Source organism: Amphibalanus amphitrite, unplaced genomic scaffold (assembly GCF_019059575.1).
Source record: "Amphibalanus amphitrite isolate SeventyFive unplaced genomic scaffold, NRLGWU_Aamphi_draft 001186F_arrow, whole genome shotgun sequence".
Classification (NCBI taxonomy): domain Eukaryota; kingdom Metazoa; phylum Arthropoda; class Thecostraca; order Balanomorpha; family Balanidae; genus Amphibalanus; species Amphibalanus amphitrite.
Genome location: NW_024882680.1, coordinates 138,029 through 154,885, shown reverse-complemented (window position 1 = coordinate 154,885; position 16,857 = coordinate 138,029). Strand labels below are relative to the sequence as shown.

General features: G+C 60.8%; 2 protein-coding genes across 15 annotated transcripts in view; one reads left to right on the top strand and one right to left on the bottom strand.

The window, feature by feature from the left end:
• Positions 1-15,029, top strand: part of LOC122370935 (formin-binding protein 1-like) — a 45,265-nt gene extending 30,236 nt beyond the window's left edge. For 10 of the 14 annotated variants that reach the window (XM_043346888.1, XM_043346893.1, XM_043346896.1 and 7 more), the window contains 8 exons: positions 814-966; positions 2,003-2,188; positions 2,862-3,083; positions 7,117-7,253; positions 7,697-7,831; positions 8,299-8,439; positions 9,138-9,355; positions 13,982-15,029. In XM_043346888.1, coding sequence (XP_043202823.1) covers positions 814-966; positions 2,003-2,188; positions 2,862-3,083; positions 7,117-7,253; positions 7,697-7,831; positions 8,299-8,439; positions 9,138-9,355; positions 13,982-14,142 — 1,353 coding nt within the window. In that variant the 3' untranslated portion in view covers positions 14,143-15,029. The remainder of the gene's footprint in view (positions 1-813; positions 967-2,002; positions 2,189-2,861; positions 3,084-7,116; positions 7,254-7,696; positions 7,832-8,298; positions 8,440-9,137; positions 9,356-13,981) is intronic. The other 4 variants (XM_043346898.1, XM_043346900.1, XM_043346897.1 and 1 more) reach the window with 1 other exon arrangement.
• Positions 15,030-15,366: 337 nt separating this feature from the next.
• LOC122370938 (trichohyalin-like) overlaps positions 15,367-16,857 on the bottom strand; it is a 36,620-nt gene continuing 35,129 nt past the window's right edge. The window contains exons 5-6 of the mRNA XM_043346911.1: positions 16,621-16,819; positions 15,367-16,367 (exon numbers count right to left, since the gene is read on the bottom strand). Coding sequence (XP_043202846.1) covers positions 16,185-16,367; positions 16,621-16,819 — 382 coding nt within the window. The 3' untranslated portion in view covers positions 15,367-16,184. The remainder of the gene's footprint in view (positions 16,368-16,620; positions 16,820-16,857) is intronic.

The following is a 16,857-nucleotide window of genomic DNA, read 5'->3' as shown; positions in this document are numbered from 1 at the left end:
CGCTAGTCAGAGGCAGCTGGAGCCCTCCGCCAGTCAGAGGTGGCTCGAACCCTCCGCCGTAACGGTGTCACATCTCATTTCCTTGCCCGGTATTGTTGGTTCAATAATGCTCGAACTCGTCCCCGATGGACCGATTTCGTTCCCCGTGCCCCCTGACCCGGCCCTATTCTGCTCCCTGTCCCCTGTTGTAATCGCTATTTCTGCCCTCTAACCCTGCCCCCATCTGTATCTATGCCCTATGAACCTGCCTCCCACCACTGCCTTGACTTTGCCACTGTGCCGGTCCCCTGGTCTGTCGTCCCCTTTGACCCTGACCCTGAGGCTGTCCCTGAGACCGCTCCCGAGCCTGTAGGCTACCCTCTGTCGGCCTGTCTCGCCCTGACCCTCTGTCGGCCTGTCGACCTGACCCGATGTCAGTGTCGGTCTGCCCCGCTCTGACCCGGTGTCAGTGTCGGCCCTGACCCGGGGTGTCAGTGTCGGCCTGCCCCGCCCTGACCCGGTGTCAGTGTCTGCCCTGACCCAGTGTCAGTGTCGGCCTGCCCCGCCGTGACCCGGGGTGTCAGTGTCGGCCCTGACCCGGTGTCAGTGTCGGCCTGCCCCGCCCTGACCGGTGTCAGTGCCGGCCCTGAGTGACCTGACCCGGTGTCAGGGTCGGCCTGCCCCGCCCTGACCCGGTGTCAGTGTCCCGCCCTGACCTGGTGTCAGTGTCGGTCTGCTCCGCCCTGACCCGGTGTCAATGTCGGCCTGCCCCGCCCTGACCCGGTGTCAGTGTCGTTCTGCCCCGCCCTGACCCGGTATCTCTGTCGGCGGCAGGCGCAGGAAGCGTTCCGGCGGGCCGACGCTGACCTCAACCTGAGCCGGGCCGAGGTCGAGAAACAGAAAATGGCCGCTAGCATCAAGGGTCAGCAGAGTGAGGACTGCAAGAACGAGTACGCCAACCAGCTGCAGCGCACCAACGACCTGCAGGTGCGTGACGGTGGGGTCACACAGCGACACACGAGGTCACACGGGGTCACACAGCGCACCAACGACCTGCAGGTGCGTGACGGTGGGGTCACACAGCGACACACTGGGTCACACAGCGACACACGGGGTTACACAGCGACACACTGGGTCACACAGGGTCACACAGTGACACACGAGGTCACACAGCGACACACGGGGTCACACAGCGACACACGGGGTCACACGGGGTCACACGAGGTCACACAGCGACACACGAGGTCACACAGGGTCACACAGCGACACACGAGGTCACACAGCGACACACGGGGTCACACAGGGTCACACAGCGACACACGAGGTCACACAGCGACACACGGGGTCACACAGGGTCACACAGGGACCTGCGGGGTCACATAGCGACACACAGGGACCTGCGGGGCCTCGATGGAACGTTAAGGTGACGCGGGATCTCCGGGGCCCCGCAGGGACATGTAGAGTAGAGTCACACTGGGCCACACCGAGGCGCCCCTCCCCGTCTGTAGGTCAGTGTTATGTACGTTATCGGTGCGGCGTGGTGCGGTCGGCGCCCACGAGCGGGTCGGCGGGCCGGCCGCTGCCTGGCCGCCCCGGGTCGGGCCGGGCAGCTGACTCACGTCCGGCCCGCCCGGTCCGGCGCCTCGGCCCGCCGCGGAGCCGGGCACTCGGTGGTAGGACCGCCGGCCTGCTCCGCCTCCGTCTGTAGCGGGCCGACCGCGGTCAGGCACATGCTATGCTATCCAACCCAATCGCAGCGTTCGCTAATTTGATAGGGAATGTATTAACTATTACGGTAAGCGTAGTAAGTAGGTGCTTAGTTGCTGAGCGTTTTATTTGATATCTAAGAAGAAGCTTTGATGGCACATTGTTGTGACCTGCTGGCTCCCACAATATTCAGCCTGGGACGTTCTCAGTTCCTGCCACATCGGACTGACTGTGGCCGTCCTCCGCGGGCAGTGTCCCAGGACGGTTTCAGTGTCCCCCCACCTCAGACTGACTGTGACCGTTGCTCGGCCGGCAGCACCTGCACTACACGAGCGCCATGCCGGCGCTGTTCGGCGAACTGCAGGCGCTGGACGAGCGGCGCGCGCGCTGTATGCAGGCGCACATGCGACGCGCCGTGGACATCGAGCGCCACGTGTTCCCCATCGTCCACACGTGTCTGGACGGCATAGTGGCCGCCGCCGACGAGATCGACCCCGACCGGGTGAGCGAGGGGGGCACGTGCCGCCGGGACACGGGGCGGCGACAGGTGCGGGGGGGGGGCGGCCGGCCAGCAGCGCCGGGACGGGGAGCCGCGGGTGGACGGATCACGACTAACGAGCAGCCTCTCGGAATGGGGAGTGTGGAGAGGAACGTGACTGCTAGTGCTGACTGATGGGTCTAGGTTTGGGTGTGACTTTCCAATTAATGTTCCCCGTAGGGTGTACGAACTTTTTATCGAAATCTGGTCTGTAGCATACTTACAAGAAATTCAATTGACCTGACCTGCCCCGTGCGTACAGGACTCTCAGCTGGTGATCGAGCGGTACAAGTCTGGGCTCGAGTCTGACCTGACCTGACCTGACCCGTGTACACAGGACTCTCAGCTGGTGATCGAGCAGTACAAGTCTGGGCTCGAGTCTGACCTGACCTGACCTGACCTGACCTGCCCCGTGTGTACAGGACTCTCAGCTGGTGATCGAGCGGTACAAGTCCGGGTTCGAGTCTGACCTGACCTGACCTGACCCGTGCGTACAGGACTCTCAGCTGGTGATCGAGCGGTACAAGTCCGGGTTCGAGTCTGACCTGACCTGACCCGTGCGTACAGGACTCTCAGCTGGTGATCGAGCGGTACAAGTCCGGGTTCGAGTCTGACCTGACCTGACCCGTGCGTACAGGACTCTCAGCTGGTGATCGAGCGGTACAAGTCCGGGTTCGAGCCGCCGGAGCCGATACCGTTCGAGGACCTGTCGGACGGCGGACGGCCGCCCGAGCCGCCGCTGGGCCAGCTGCCGCCGCCGCCGGCCAGCTCGCCCAAACCGCACACCGTCAAAGGCACCCTGTCGGCCAGAAAGTTCGGCAAGCGCGGTGGAATCTTCGGTATCTTCGGCGGCAGCAAGGTCGGTGGTCTGCTCTGACGGGGGAGGGGGGGAGGTTAAGGTGGTCTGGTGTGACGGGAGAGGGGAAGGTCGGTGGTGTCTGGCGGGACGCGGCTCCGACGGGGAGCACGGCTGGGGGGGGGGGTCTCGGGGGGGGGGGTGCCGGTAGAGCTAGTCCGGGGAGCATGGTAGTGCGTAGAGCGCGGACGGTGTCGGGTGCCCCAGCTGGAAGTGGTCCCTGGCGGGCTGCTGGTGGCCGCGGCTCGGGGACAGAGCGTGAGTGTGTCTCCCGTGCCACGCCGGTACGTCGGGTGGCCGTGCTGGGGCGGGCGGCCGCTACCGGCTCCCGTCTCTCCCTCCGGTCGGCCGGAGGAGGACAGCTGTTACTCCTATGACCCGGGAGGGGACTGCTTGTCGCCCGGAGTACTGCGGCAAGTCTCTGGGTGGTGCCACTAACACGACCCGGTACCGGTCGGACCCGCAGTTAGTAGGCGGTGTCTGGGGGTGTCACTAACACGACCCGGTGCTGTTCGGACAGGGACAGTAGTCAGTAGGCAGTGCACACTGGGCTGGGGGTCCGGAAAAGTGCTAGAAATTATTTGTGATTGAGTTGTTGATCTCAGTGACAAGCAAACATGCTAAAAACGAAGTGGGGCTGCTTAACCCTCGCCGGACCTATTGTCGGACCCCCCACCCCCTCGGCCGGCCGAGGGGGGGATGGTTGGTACGACCCCTTTTTGCCGTTTCGCCCCTAATGGAGCTAAAGCCTCGCGGAAAAAACAAGCGTGTGCGCCGTTTCAAGGCGGAACGATTGATACCCGATTTTAAGGTCCCAGGTCAACCGGTAACCTCTGAAGTGAAGTCAAAAAGCCCAAGGTAGGTTTTGGTTTTTGGCAAATAATTTCGCAAAAAAAATGGCCGCAGAGCAGCGATTTTGGCACCATCGTGTTCGCCTGGCTCAGGCGCGTCGAATGGTATACTTTTTGTTCGGGTGAGGTCAACTTAAGGTATTGAACTCGAGTCAAGGTCAGTTCAGAGCCCATCAGGCCACGAACTTAATCGAAGGAGGTCGTATCGCATATCATTCGATTCGGGAGGTCTTCCAGAGTCCATTGGTGGCTTTCCCGAGTCGCTGGCTCAATTTGATCATGAGTTATTGACGAGAAACTCCTATGACCGGTGTGACGTCATAAATGACGTCACGGAAGGCCAAAAATGCAAAAGTAAAGCATCGGATCTTGCAAGGAGTGCACGAAATCACGATTCCGTGTGCTTGAGATAGTTTGAAATCATTCCATGCGCAAAAACAACAGTTTCCTTATTTCCCCATTCACTTTTAATGGTGAGGTCACGTGACCTCGAAGAGTAGCAGGCATTAGCAAAAATTGCGAGTAGGGCATGACAGAAAGATGATTGGTGGTTTGTATGGCATGGCCATTTTTAACGGCTCGAAATAACGTTTCTCAAAAAGTCTTAACTAAAGAGCAAGTTGTTGTTGATTATCACTGACTTGTGTTTAGGGGTTAATAATGACTGAATTTTTTAGTTTGGCCCAGAAATGTTGACAGCATTGTGTGCGTTGATCAATTCTGAGCTCAGGGACATATATTTCATTTAGATTATAAGCGTTTGTTTTTCACAACTTCCAGCGTTTTAAAGAGCGCCGGGCCTTCAGTAGAGCGGCGAGGTGACAATTGCCCCTACATCATGTGGTTTACTGGCGCATATCTCGAAAAGTAGCAGGGAAAAGCAGCAAAGCACCTATATGGAACAAAAGATGAGTAATCAGAGGCTAGTATGAAATGTTCATTTTTAGCCGCTCGAAATAACGTTTTTATAAAAGTCTAATTAAAAAATTGGATATGATTTTAAATTACGTCTTGCAGCTGCTTGCAAACAGCTAGCTTATCTTGCAGAAAAGCGATGCAATATGTCAGAATGATGTTGGCACAGTGAACAACAGTGCCCTGAACTAGTCTGACAGGAAATTTCGTTCAAAACGACGATTGGTCAACTAATAAATTACCACTAAAGTTCATCATTAAAATCGGTAAATGTGGTGGCCTATAGAGAGTCTAAATTGTCTTGTGTTTGGTGACAACTGACGACCTCAATTTTTGACCTTAGGGCAAAACTAGCATCGGAATCGTATTCTTCGATCAATTTGGGATTAAATGATACCTATTTTGTTCATATTGCGGACAGTCAGTTTGGGGGAATTTCTAGCGCTTTTTCAGGCTGCCGGCCTACAGTGCAGTGTCTGGGGGTGCCACTAACACGACCCGTTAATAGTCGGATCAGTAGCTAGTAGCGGGTGCGGTGACTGACGTGCTCTAACCCGGTGTTGGCTCGCTGAACCCCTCTCCTTCTCAACCATTCACATGGTCCTGTGCGACGATTTGAGCCCCTCCGTGCCTGCTCACCCGTCTGTGTCGGCTCCATCGTCCGAGCCGCTCAGGACCGGTTGATCCCAGGTCCCTCCCCCTGTCCTATCAGTCCCTCGGGACTGCCCGGTCCGCCCCAGTTGCGCCCTTCCGCCCTCCATCAGCCCAGCTCTGCACGCCCCCGTCCCTCCCGTCCCTCCTGGCCGCCCCTGGTGTCAGGTGCCGGTACTAACATTACGTCTGCCCGCCGCTCGTCTCCGTCTCCGTCTCCGTCTGGCCGCTCTCTGCTGGTCGTGTTTCCGGCCGCCTCTGACCGCTGCGGTGAGTACGGACCCTGAGACACAGCGGACACCACGGCGCGGTGGTCTGTCCCAGTCCGTGAGATATTCTCCTTCGCTACCGCCGCCGCCGCTGCCGCCGCCGCTGTTCCTCCTGCTGCTGCTGCCTCTGCGGCTGCTGCTGCTGCTGCCTCTGCGGCTGCCGCTGGTGCTACCCCCGCTGTTGCTGGTGCCGTTAGTGCCGCTGCTGATGGCTCTGCGGCCAGTGCTGCTGGTGCTAGTGCCGGTGGTGGTTCGTGTTGTTCCTGGTGATGCTGGTGATGCTGGTGATGCTGGTGCTGTTCGTTGCTGGCTCCGCCGTGCGCGCTGCTCACGGGACTGTCGCGGTACTGCCGGTGCTATTCGTTGCTGGCTCTCTGCTGTATTCACGGAACTATCGGCGCTTCAGTCACCTGTGCGCCCTCCCCGCGGCTGTCGGCGGTCAGGGATGGGTCTGCTCTGGCGCCGCGCTCTGCTGGGTGGTGGTGGGTGGCTGCTCGGTCTCGGTATTGCCGGGATTTCTGTGTGGGAGGCTGGTGAGCTGGTGGGCTGGTGGGCTTCCCCGGCCCAGGAGGCGGCACCGCGCCAGGTCACAGACGCCGCCTCTGGCTGCGCTTTCCCAGCTGCGGCCGCGTGCTGGCGTCTGTGACGCTCCTGCTGCTCGTGGCACGCTGTGGCAGTGTGTGGAGGGGTGGGGGGGACCCTGATGAGGTGAGCGGCCGGCTGAGGGGAGGGGACGCTTGGTTCAGCCTTTAGCGCAGTTCTGTGTAGCCTGTCTTACGTATTCGTGTCTACATGTGGTCAGGTGACCGCCCACCAGACCATCAGCTGGCGTGCTGCGTACAGGGGGTGCCTGCTTTGTGCGTTTTCGCTTACAAATACCACCAACGTGTGTTACCTTACGAGCTCAGGTGCGCCCCGTTCTGTTGGTGTCTGCTGCGCTGCTTTCGCTTTTCTCTGCCGTTTGTATGGCGCTGCCGTTCACAGGTCTGTGGTCTGGCATACCGTCTCCCCGCCCTGGGTAAAGGTCAGGTCTGGTGTACCGTCTTTCCACCGTGAGCGGGAGGTCTGGCTCTGGTGTACCGTCTCCCCACCCCGGATGGGAGGTCGGGTGGTGTTGGGAAGGATGGCGCCACCCTGGCCCAACGCATCCTCTAGCGGGCCGGGAGATACGGACTTGCTCAATGACTGTCGAATTTCGATACGGTACTGAATAGATTTATTGGTAAATGATACATTTATTGGTTATTGGTGTCGGGTTCATCCTGCCCTTCCCCTGATCGCACGCCCGCCGGCTGGGCACTGACCGCTGCTGTTCCCCGGCTGGGCGCTGACTGCTGCCCTTACCCGCAGAACAACATGGCCAACGCGTCATTCGAATCGTTCGTGAAGGAGGACCTGGACAGCCTGCCGCCCAACCAGCGCCGGAAGCGGATACAGAACCGGATGGACGACCTGGCGGCCAAGATCAGCCAGGAGACGTCCACCAGGTGGGCGGGGCGGACGGGCGCTGGACGGACTGTGAGCTGGCTGTGATCCCTAACCGGACTGTGGGCGGTGGACGGTGGTTGGGCGGGCGGTGGACGGTGGTTGGCTGGACTGTGGTCTGTGGTTAGACTTTGGGCGGTGGATGGACTGTAAACCCTGACCGGACTTTGACCGGTCTAGGTATGAGCTGTGTTCGGTGGACGGACTGTGGGCGGTGGTCGGGCCGTGGGCCGCCTGTGGACGGACTGTGGGCAGTTGACAGACCGTGGGCGCGCACGCCAGACCGGCCGGTCTAGCGGCCGACAGTCGGTCCATCAGATAGTCAGTGGTGCCGGTGGACCGAACGCTGGTCAGCTGTGAACTGCTATCGGAGGAGGCTATCGGAGCGGTGCCGAGGGACTGTCCACAGATGGTGTATGACCTTCCACGGCTCTCTGCCCCGCAGGGACGGTCTGATGAAGATGAAGGGCGTGTACGAGAGTAACCCGGCGCTGGGCGACCCGCTGACGATCGAGTCCCAGCTGAGAGAGAACACCCAGAACCTCGAGCGGCTGCGACTCGAGCTGCACAAGTTCCAGAGGTCAGTGCGGGAGCGGACCCGGCGGCGGCGGTGGGCCGGGGCGGGCGAGGGGAGTGGCCGAACTAATACGGCATCAGCTGACCTGGATCGGGCCTGAAGCGACCTTTGCTGAACTCTGGCAGGCTGCTGGACGGCGGCGGCCGGACCAGTCTCAAATCAGCTCTGACCTGACCTCTACTGACCTGAGTCCTGACCTGACCTGACCTGACCTGACCTGACCTCTGGCAGGTTGCTGGACGGCGGCAGCCTCAGATCAGACCTGTCGCTGACCTCTACTGACCTGACCTGACCTCTGGCAGGTTGTTGGACGGCGGCGGCCGGACCAGTCTCAGATCAGACCTGTCCTGACCTCTACTGACCTCTACTGACCTGAGCTGACCTCTGGCAGGCTACTGGACGGCGGCGGCCGGACTAGTCTCAGATCAGACCTGTCCTGACCTCTACTGACCTGACCTGACCTCTGGCAGGTTGTTGGACGGCGGCGGCCGGACCAGTCTCAGTGAGCCGGACAGCAACCTCAGCCGCTCGGCTAGCGACTCGTCCATGGCGCGATCCGGCGCGGCGGCGCAGGGTCAGTCGGCGCCCTCCACGCCGCCGGCCAGCCACGGGTCAGTACCACTGGGGACGCAGTGTTAGTACATCAGGGGGCACAGGGTCAGTACCACTGGGGAACGGGCGGGTCAGTTTGTACTGGGCAGTGGGGACGGAGGGTCAGGGTTCTCAAGCGGATCCACAGACTCGATAGTAAATAGTGTGTGATGTGCGACGTGTGCACTGAGCTTTACTTTTTTCACAGTTTTTGCATTTCATCTTAAAGAAACGGCTGCAGGTTAGAAAGCTCAGTGCCCCAGACTCACTCACATGCGAGGTCGAGTGTGCGGTAACGTTAACTGTTAGCGCGTAAGGAGATGTGCCAGGTCAGAGGTGTTGTTAGCCCTATGGGCGAGGTGACTCCAACAGCTGTCCCGGGTGGAAGCCATGACCCATAGATCAGTGTGTGGTGCTGACTGCTGAGTTCTCTGACCGTGCTGTGACTGCGCTGACTGTGCTCTGATTGTGTTCTGCTGTGGTTACTGTGCTCTGACTGTGCGGCGCTGACCAGGTGCTCCAACAGCCCCGAGTCGGGTCTGTACTCTGTGTTACTGTGTTCTGCTGTGGTTACTGTGTTCTGACTGTGCTCTGACTGTGCGGCGCTGACCAGGTGCTTCAACAGCCCCGAGTCGGGTCTGTGTTACCGTGCTCTGACTGTGCTCTGACTGTGCTCTAGCTATGTGTTACTGTGCTCTGACTGTGCGGCGCTGACCAGGTGCTCCAACAGCCCCGAGTCGGGTCTGGGCACCTCGCACACCTCGCTGCCGGACTCGGAGTCTGACGAGGACCACGCGGACGGCCCGGCGCCGCCGCCGCCGCCGCCGCCCGGTGCCGACGACTCCGAGCAGGCCGAACACGAGGCCGACTTCAGCTACGGCGACGAGCCGGCGCTGCCTGTGCTCGGCCAGGCCAAGGCGCTCTACGCCTTCGACGGTGAGTGGCGGATGCGTCCCTTCTGACAGACAGGCGGCGCTGGAGGGCCCCTCTGTGGCACGGAGAGGGCAGGGAGGGGCGCTAGGGACACAGCGGCAGGGTGGCGGTGTCGTAACTACGGTCGCCGTCGGGGGAATGGTGGTAGTGATGCGGCTAGATTCCCGGGAGTAGGCTGCTTTCGTTTCTCTGCTTACCTGCGGAGACCGCCACGCTCACGGCGGCCACTGTCTGTCCGCTCCGGTCCGGCCGCACCCGGTTGTCATCTACCGGCTCACACTGCTGTCTGAGCACTGAGCAGTGTGTCGGGACCTTCTGTCTGTCAGTCCGGCCGGTATGTGCTGTCTGGGTCAGTGTCGGTGTGTACTGTCGGTCGGTCTGTGTATCGGAGGCAGAGCAGTGACCGGTCGTCCGTCCGACAGACGTGTTGGCCGACCTGTGCGCCTCGGACGAGGACATCGTGTGCCTGCCGCTGCCGCCGATCGGCTCCGGCCGCGGCCTGTACCACTTCCCAGGTCACTGAGCTGTGCCGTGTGCCCGTCCGTCCGTCCGTCCGTCCGTGTCCGTGTGTGTCCAGAGCTCCCCGGCGCAGCCAGCACGGCCCCTCCCCGTCCCACGGCGCCGGAGCAGCGGCCGGCGCCTCCCCTTCTTCCCCCGTCCTCCCCGGCGCCGCCGCCGCCCGCGTTTGGTGTTTGGCTGCGCGGTGTCGAGGGCCGTCGGTACTACCGGCCATCACACAGTGATGCAAATGGGGTTCACGAGTGGCCATAAATACGAAAAAGGCCCAAAATTCAAGTTCACTTAATCGAATAAATCGTAATATGGTCAGTTAGGCAAATGTTTGGGGCGTCTGAAAAAGTATGATTTTAATGTTTTTGTCAAAACCGGACTCGTGTATGATTGTCAGAATTCGAGACATTTTCGATGTCGTAAAATGACTGTCAGGTACTTGAAATTCAAGTGCCGCTAGCGTGCGTTCATGTCATACAAACTGCAAAAATTATACATGAAAATGATCCCCGAAACCTGCTGCTTCTAATGACAGGTCATAAAAAGCCGTATCTACTTTGGTTTGGCGGTGAGCTAACTATTTGTAATCATGTTGCAACCGCAGTTTTTTGCCAAAAATATTTGCTTTGAATTCACCTAGAGCAGTTCACACAGTGTGTGCCAGTTAGTGCACCATATCATAGCATTCCCTTCTCATTTCTGAGTCGCATAGTGAAAGAATTAAGGCGCTAGCACAGGGCTGACCGGCGCTACAGAAGTTTTCGTCCGGCGCGGTCGGGTGCCGCGGCGCAGCGGGCGGCCCGGGCGGCCGCGCCGCCGCGCCGCCCGGACGCCGCGCGGCGGCACCCACCCGCCCACTGCGCGCCCACTAGTGGTGTCAATTTCAGAAAACGTATGTCCAAAGTCCGTCCAATGTCCAATGCTTACGTCGATTGTCCGTCCAAAAATGTCCTAGCCAGCCATTTGTCCAAAGATGTCCGACACCTACGCAATAATTTACACTCAACACTGTTATTTCATTTGCTTTTCATGTACCGCTGCAAGCTCAAAAGTGTTAATCATATCGAAAGCTGAGCTTTCTAATAGCCAATCAATGTTAAACACGACTACTTTTTAAAAATGTTGAGGTGTAGCAAGCGATTGTCCAAAGTTGCCCAAAGCCTGCGGCCATTGTCCAACCGAATTCCGAATTGGACATTGGACAAAATCGGAATTCCGAAGATTCAAGTTCAGATTGACACCACTAGCGCCCACTGCGGCACCCGACCGCCCGGACAAAAACCTCGGTAGCGCCGGTCAGCCCTGTGCTAGCGCCTTAATTCTTTCACGATGCGACTCAGAAATGATTATGGAAGGCTATGGTATGGTGGACTAACGGGCACACACTGTGTTAAGTGCTGTAGGTGAAACGAAAGCATTTTTTTTTTCTTTGTAAAAAACTGCGATTGCAACATGATGATAAATAGTCAGATTACCGCCAAAGCGAATGAGAAGCGGCTTTTTGTGACCCGGCATTAAAAGCACAAGGCTTTGGGGATCATTCCCATGCATAATTTTTTCAATTTGTACGAAATGAACGCAAACCAGCGGCGTTTGAACTTGCGAGTGTCTGACCGTCATTTTGCGACCTAGAAAATGTCACGACTTCTGACGATTATACACGAGGCCGGTTTTGACAAAAACATGAAAACCATGTGATTTCAGATGCCCCAAACATTTGTCTACTCGGTCATATCGCAATTAACTCGATTTGGTTAACTTGACTTTTGGGTATTTATGGCCACTCGTGAACCCCATTTGCATCACTGTGCATCAGCTCCACTCGCACTACCCCGCGCCGCGGGTGTTTGCCTCACTGGTTGGTGTTTGTGTGTGCACCCTAACTTCTCACCCATCGGCGCATACGGCCAAATATAATAGCCACGATGTAGTATGCACTTCGTTTTATCGATGTATTGCCGTAGCACGTATTTGGCTCAGTGTTACTCGTTTAGACCATAGCCGTGATATGAACGATCCCTATTGTTGTATTTAACAGTGTTCTAAGAGCATGCTGTCGCCTGCCTCAGTAAACAGTAACTATGCCGTTTTCGCTAGCCCCCCGCGCTGCCGGGGACGCCCACTGCACACTGTCTGTACTGGCCATCTGGGTTAGAGGGTGCCTCTTCCGGCGCAGCGCCGCTTAGACATAGGTGTGGTGGGCCCCGATGGGCCGGTACCGGCTGTCCGGCTGTGAGTGGCCCGAGTGGCGGCCCACAGTCGTCACTCCGTCAGTCCGCCGCCGTCCGCAGTCCGCCGCTGTCCGCCCCACGGACTGCTGACGGGGTTATTGATGGTGGCCGTCGTACCGATCCGGGCGCCGTCGTTTTTACCGTGCTCCGCCGCGGCCCAGACGTGATATATGGGCGCGGCCCGTCGCCGAAACTCGCCAGCCTAATTTGACAGCCAGCGGCCGCCCGACAAAAGTTGAATCGGAACGGCCACTCTGATTAGCAGGCCATGATTTACTGCGCTGCGGGGCTGCGGCTGGGTGGCGGACCCCAACAGGCCATCAGCAGTGAATTGTAGCTCTGTTGTAAAGGAACATGATCCGGCGCACGCTCGAAGTTTGTAGCAAAAGAACATCTTGTTCATATTGCCTCAGCTGTCAGACAAGAATGAAAAATGAATGAGCGCTGATTCAAAATGCAAGCGATGCGCCTAGGCGAGCATCGTAGTTCTGTATTATGTATAGCCGTAAATAGGAGTGTTTCTTATGATTTGGCTAACGACACTGCATTCCGTCGGTAACCTCTATCCCCGTCACTGTGACCCCTGTCCCATGATTACACTGACCCTGTCTGTCCGTACATACAGCGGCCAGCGAGTGGTCAATCCTCCCTCCCCCCGCTTCTCACAGCCCCCCGCCGGTCGCTGACTGACCCCCTGTCTGTCCGTACATACAGCGGCCAGCGAGGGCTCGATCGTTCCCCCCCCCCCCCGCTTCTGACACCCCCCCCCCGCCGGTCCCTGACTGTCCGTACAGCGGCCAGCGAGGGCTCGATCCGTCCCCCCTCCCTCCCCGCCCCCGCCTCTGACAGTCCCCGGGTCGCTGACTGACCCCCTGTCTGTCCGTACATGCAGCGGCCAGCGAGGGCTCGATCCGCCCCCGCCCCCCGCTTCTGACAGCCCCCCGGGTTCCTAACTGACCCCCTGTCTGTCCGTACATGCAGCGGCCAGCGAGGGGTCCATCCGTCCCTCCCCCGCCTCTGACAGCCCCCGGGTCGCTGACTGACCCCCTGTCTGTCCGTACATACAGCGGCCAGCGAGGGGTCAACCCCCCCCCCCCGCCTCTGACAGCCCACGGGTCCCTGACTGACCCCCTGTCTGTTCGTACAGCGGCCAGCGAGGGGTCCCCCCCCCCCCACACCTCTGACAGCCCCCGGGTCGCTGACTGACCCCCTGTCTGTCCGTACATGCAGCGGCCAGCGAGGGTTCGATATGTCCCCCGCCCCCGCTTCTGACAGCCCCCGGGTCGCTGACTGACCCCCTGTCTGTCCGTACATGCAGCGGCCAGCGAGGGGTCCATCCCCCCGCCTCTGACAGCCCCCGGGTCGCTAACTGACCCCCTGTCCGTACATACAGCGGCCAGCGAGGGCTCGATCCGTCCCCCGCCTCTGACAGCCCCCGGGTCGCTGACTGACCCCCTGTCTGTCCGTACATACAGCGGCCAGCGAGGGGTCAACCCCCCCCCCCCCCCCCGCCTCTGACAGCCCACGGGTCCCTGACTGACCCCCTGTCTGTTCGTACAGCGGCCAGCGAGGGGTCCCCCCCCCCCCACACCTCTGACAGCCCCCGGGTCGCTGACTGACCCCCTGTCTGTCCGTACATGCAGCGGCCAGCGAGGGTTCGATATGTCCCCCGCCCCCGCTTCTGACAGCCCCCGGGTCGCTGACTGACCCCCTGTCTGTCCGTACATGCAGCGGCCAGCGAGGGGTCCATCCCCCCGCCTCTGACAGCCCCCGGGTCGCTAACTGACCCCCTGTCCGTACATACAGCGGCCAGCGAGGGCTCGATCCGTCCCCGTCCTCTGACAGTCCCCGGGTCGCTGACTGACCCCCTGTCTGTCCGTACATGCAGCGGCCAGCGAGGGCTCGATCCCGATGCAGGAGGGCGAGCAGCTGCTGGTCATTGAGCTGGACCAGGGCGACGGCTGGACGCGCGTCCGGCGTCACGACAGCCTCGAGGAGGGCTTCGTGCCGACGGCCTACCTGCAGGTGCTGCTGCACCCGGCCTGCTGAGGGCGGAGCAGCGCGGCTCGGCGCACACCGAGTCACGGCCTGCTGAGGTCGGGTCAGCGCGCAGCGTGCCTGGGCGGCCGCCCGGCGCGCCGCCGCGATCATATCAGAGCGCTGCGGCCGCCGGCTGTGATAGGCCGGTCAGGTCAGGTCAGGGGCCGCTGCCGGTCACCACGGCTGCCGGCAGAGTCGGCCGGCCACCGTCCGCGCGGGGCGGCGGCCGGCCCGCGGCAGTGTCCCGGGACCCTGGCAGTCCATGACACAGCGTGCGGAGAGGACGTTTGTACCGAGTACGACACTGTACCCACACATGACAATGACAAGTATACTGAATTGTTTAACCAGCCAGCTCGGCGGACCGAGTTTATACCCTGTCGACTGGGCGGCGCTCGTTGCCGTTTTATGTTGCGTGACGCCGTGCGTTGCCGCGCTTAGCTTTAAGGTCGCCCTGTGACGCCGGGGAGTTGTGTCTGTTTGTTGTCGGCCGGCCTCGGCGGGCGCTCGGCCGCTGGGGCGTGTTTGTATGTTTGTCTTCCGACCGGGTCCGCCTTCAGGCTGTGACCGGGGTCCGGTGTGTGACCTGTGTCCTGGGTCCGATCTGTGACCTGTGACCGGGGTCGGGTCCGTGACCTGTGACCGGGGGTCGGGTCTGTGACCAGACGGTAACAGCCGCTGTTCGGAGTGTGACCAAGACGGTGTGTGGGCGGGTGGTCCGTGCGGCGGTCGCTGGTGTGTATGCCTCTGTGTGTGTTTGTACGTGTGTGTGTGGATGCTGCCGGCGCGTGGTTACGTGATATTCATGAACAGTCGCGGTGAGCAGAGCGGCGCCCGACGGGACCACTGTTTTACCGCCATCACCATAACTCAATACAGACGCGAGGACCTTCCCAGCCGCGCCTGTGGGCAGTGTGAGCCGGGCGCACGGGGCGGGGTCGGGCTGCTCAGGAGCGGGACGGTGGGGGGACGGCCCGGTCCGCCACCCCTTCCTCCTGCAGGGGGGTCGGCGGGGGCAGACCGGGCCGGCTACCCAGGGACGGCCCGGTCCGTCACATCGGCAGTGGCAGACCGGTCCGGTTACCCAGGGACGGCCCGGTCCGCCGCCCGCCGTCAGTGGTGGTGGTCCCCCCCCCCCCCCCCCGGGTATGGGACAGCGCCGAAACCGCTCACAAATGCCCTGCTTCAGGGGCGATCTGCACACATTGGCCACCTCCGTGCTCACATTCAACGTTACAGAAAGAGGATAATCTGTATTCACGAGATAACGCGGCATCATCCATGCTACTTCCACGCTGACGCTACGTCGGTGTCAAAACGGATTCACCGGCATCCTTAGCGCTATTCCACTGTTAAAAGCTCTAAACAGGTTCTAACCTGTGTCTTGTACGGGTAGACGCGCGCGACAGCACACGATCGGAATACTATCACTAACTAGCATCTAAATATATCGGACCTACTTGGCTGAGCTGCTATTGTATCCTCAGCTGTTTTACGACTCACGACACTACGATGAACTTTTTGACTCTCCTATAACTTGCCACATGAGCGTGCGATGGTACCCTCATCGTCCGGTGTGACACTGTCCCGGACACGTCCCCAGTCTGTGTGACACTGTCCGGGACCCCCAGGCGGTGTGACACTGTCCGGGACACGTCGTCCCCAGTCTCTGTGACACTGTCCGGGACACGTCCCAGGCGGTGTGACACTGTCCGGGACACGTCCCCAGGCGGTGGGACACTGTCCCGGACACGCCCCCAGGCTGTGTGACTGTGTGACACTGTCCGAGACACGTCCCCAGTATGTGACACTCCGGGACCCCCAGGCGGTGTGACACTGCCCGTGGCGTGTCCCCAGGCGGTGTGACACTGGGCAGTGTGACTCCTATAGTGACGCTGACCGGCCCCGGTTCTCCGCCGCCGGCCGTCCCGCGCCGCCCGCCCGCCCGCTCGGCGGTGACGTACGGTGACTAGCTGCCCGGCGGGCCGGCCTTGTACTGTTGGCACTGCTGCGTGTCAGCTCAGCTGCGGCGAGCGGGGACCGGCGGCCGCTCAGGTGCCCGCGCCGCCGGCAGGGTCCGTGGGGTCCGTCCGGTCCGGGCTGAGGGTCAGGTCGGCAGGGTCCGTGTGGCCACTCCCGTCCAGGCTGAGGGTCAGCAGGTCGGCCTGGAGCACCATCAGCTGACTGCGCGTCACCTGGTGCTCCCGGGAGACGGCCGCCAGCTGCTGGCTCAGCTGAAAAACACAAACACAGTGGCTCACACAGTGTGGTAGGGCCGCCACTTCGCTGAGTCAGATACAAAAGCCACCACAATGTGTCCTTGCTGGGCCGGAGACAAACGATAAGAGGACGGCCATTGATCCACCTTACTGCGAGGGCTGCCGGCTCCACCCTCCAACCACCTCCAGTTCCCACCGGACCCGCGCTGAACCCCTGTGGTCCGTCTGACCCCCGCCAGTCCCCCGAACCCCCGCGGCTGGTACGCACCCTGTCTGCGCGCTCGGGCAGGCCGGCCTGGCGCTGGCGCAGCTCGTCCACGGCCGTCGTCAGCTGACCGCAGCCCACGTCCAGCCGCGCCAGCTCAGCCTGCAGTGCGGCCGTCCTGGCGTCCAGCTTGGTCTCCAGCTGCTCCACCTCCCGGATCAGCACCGAGGTGGACTGCTTCAGCGCGCGCGCCGCGCCCGTCCTGCCGAGACGCCGGGGTGTGAGCTGACGGCGGAAATC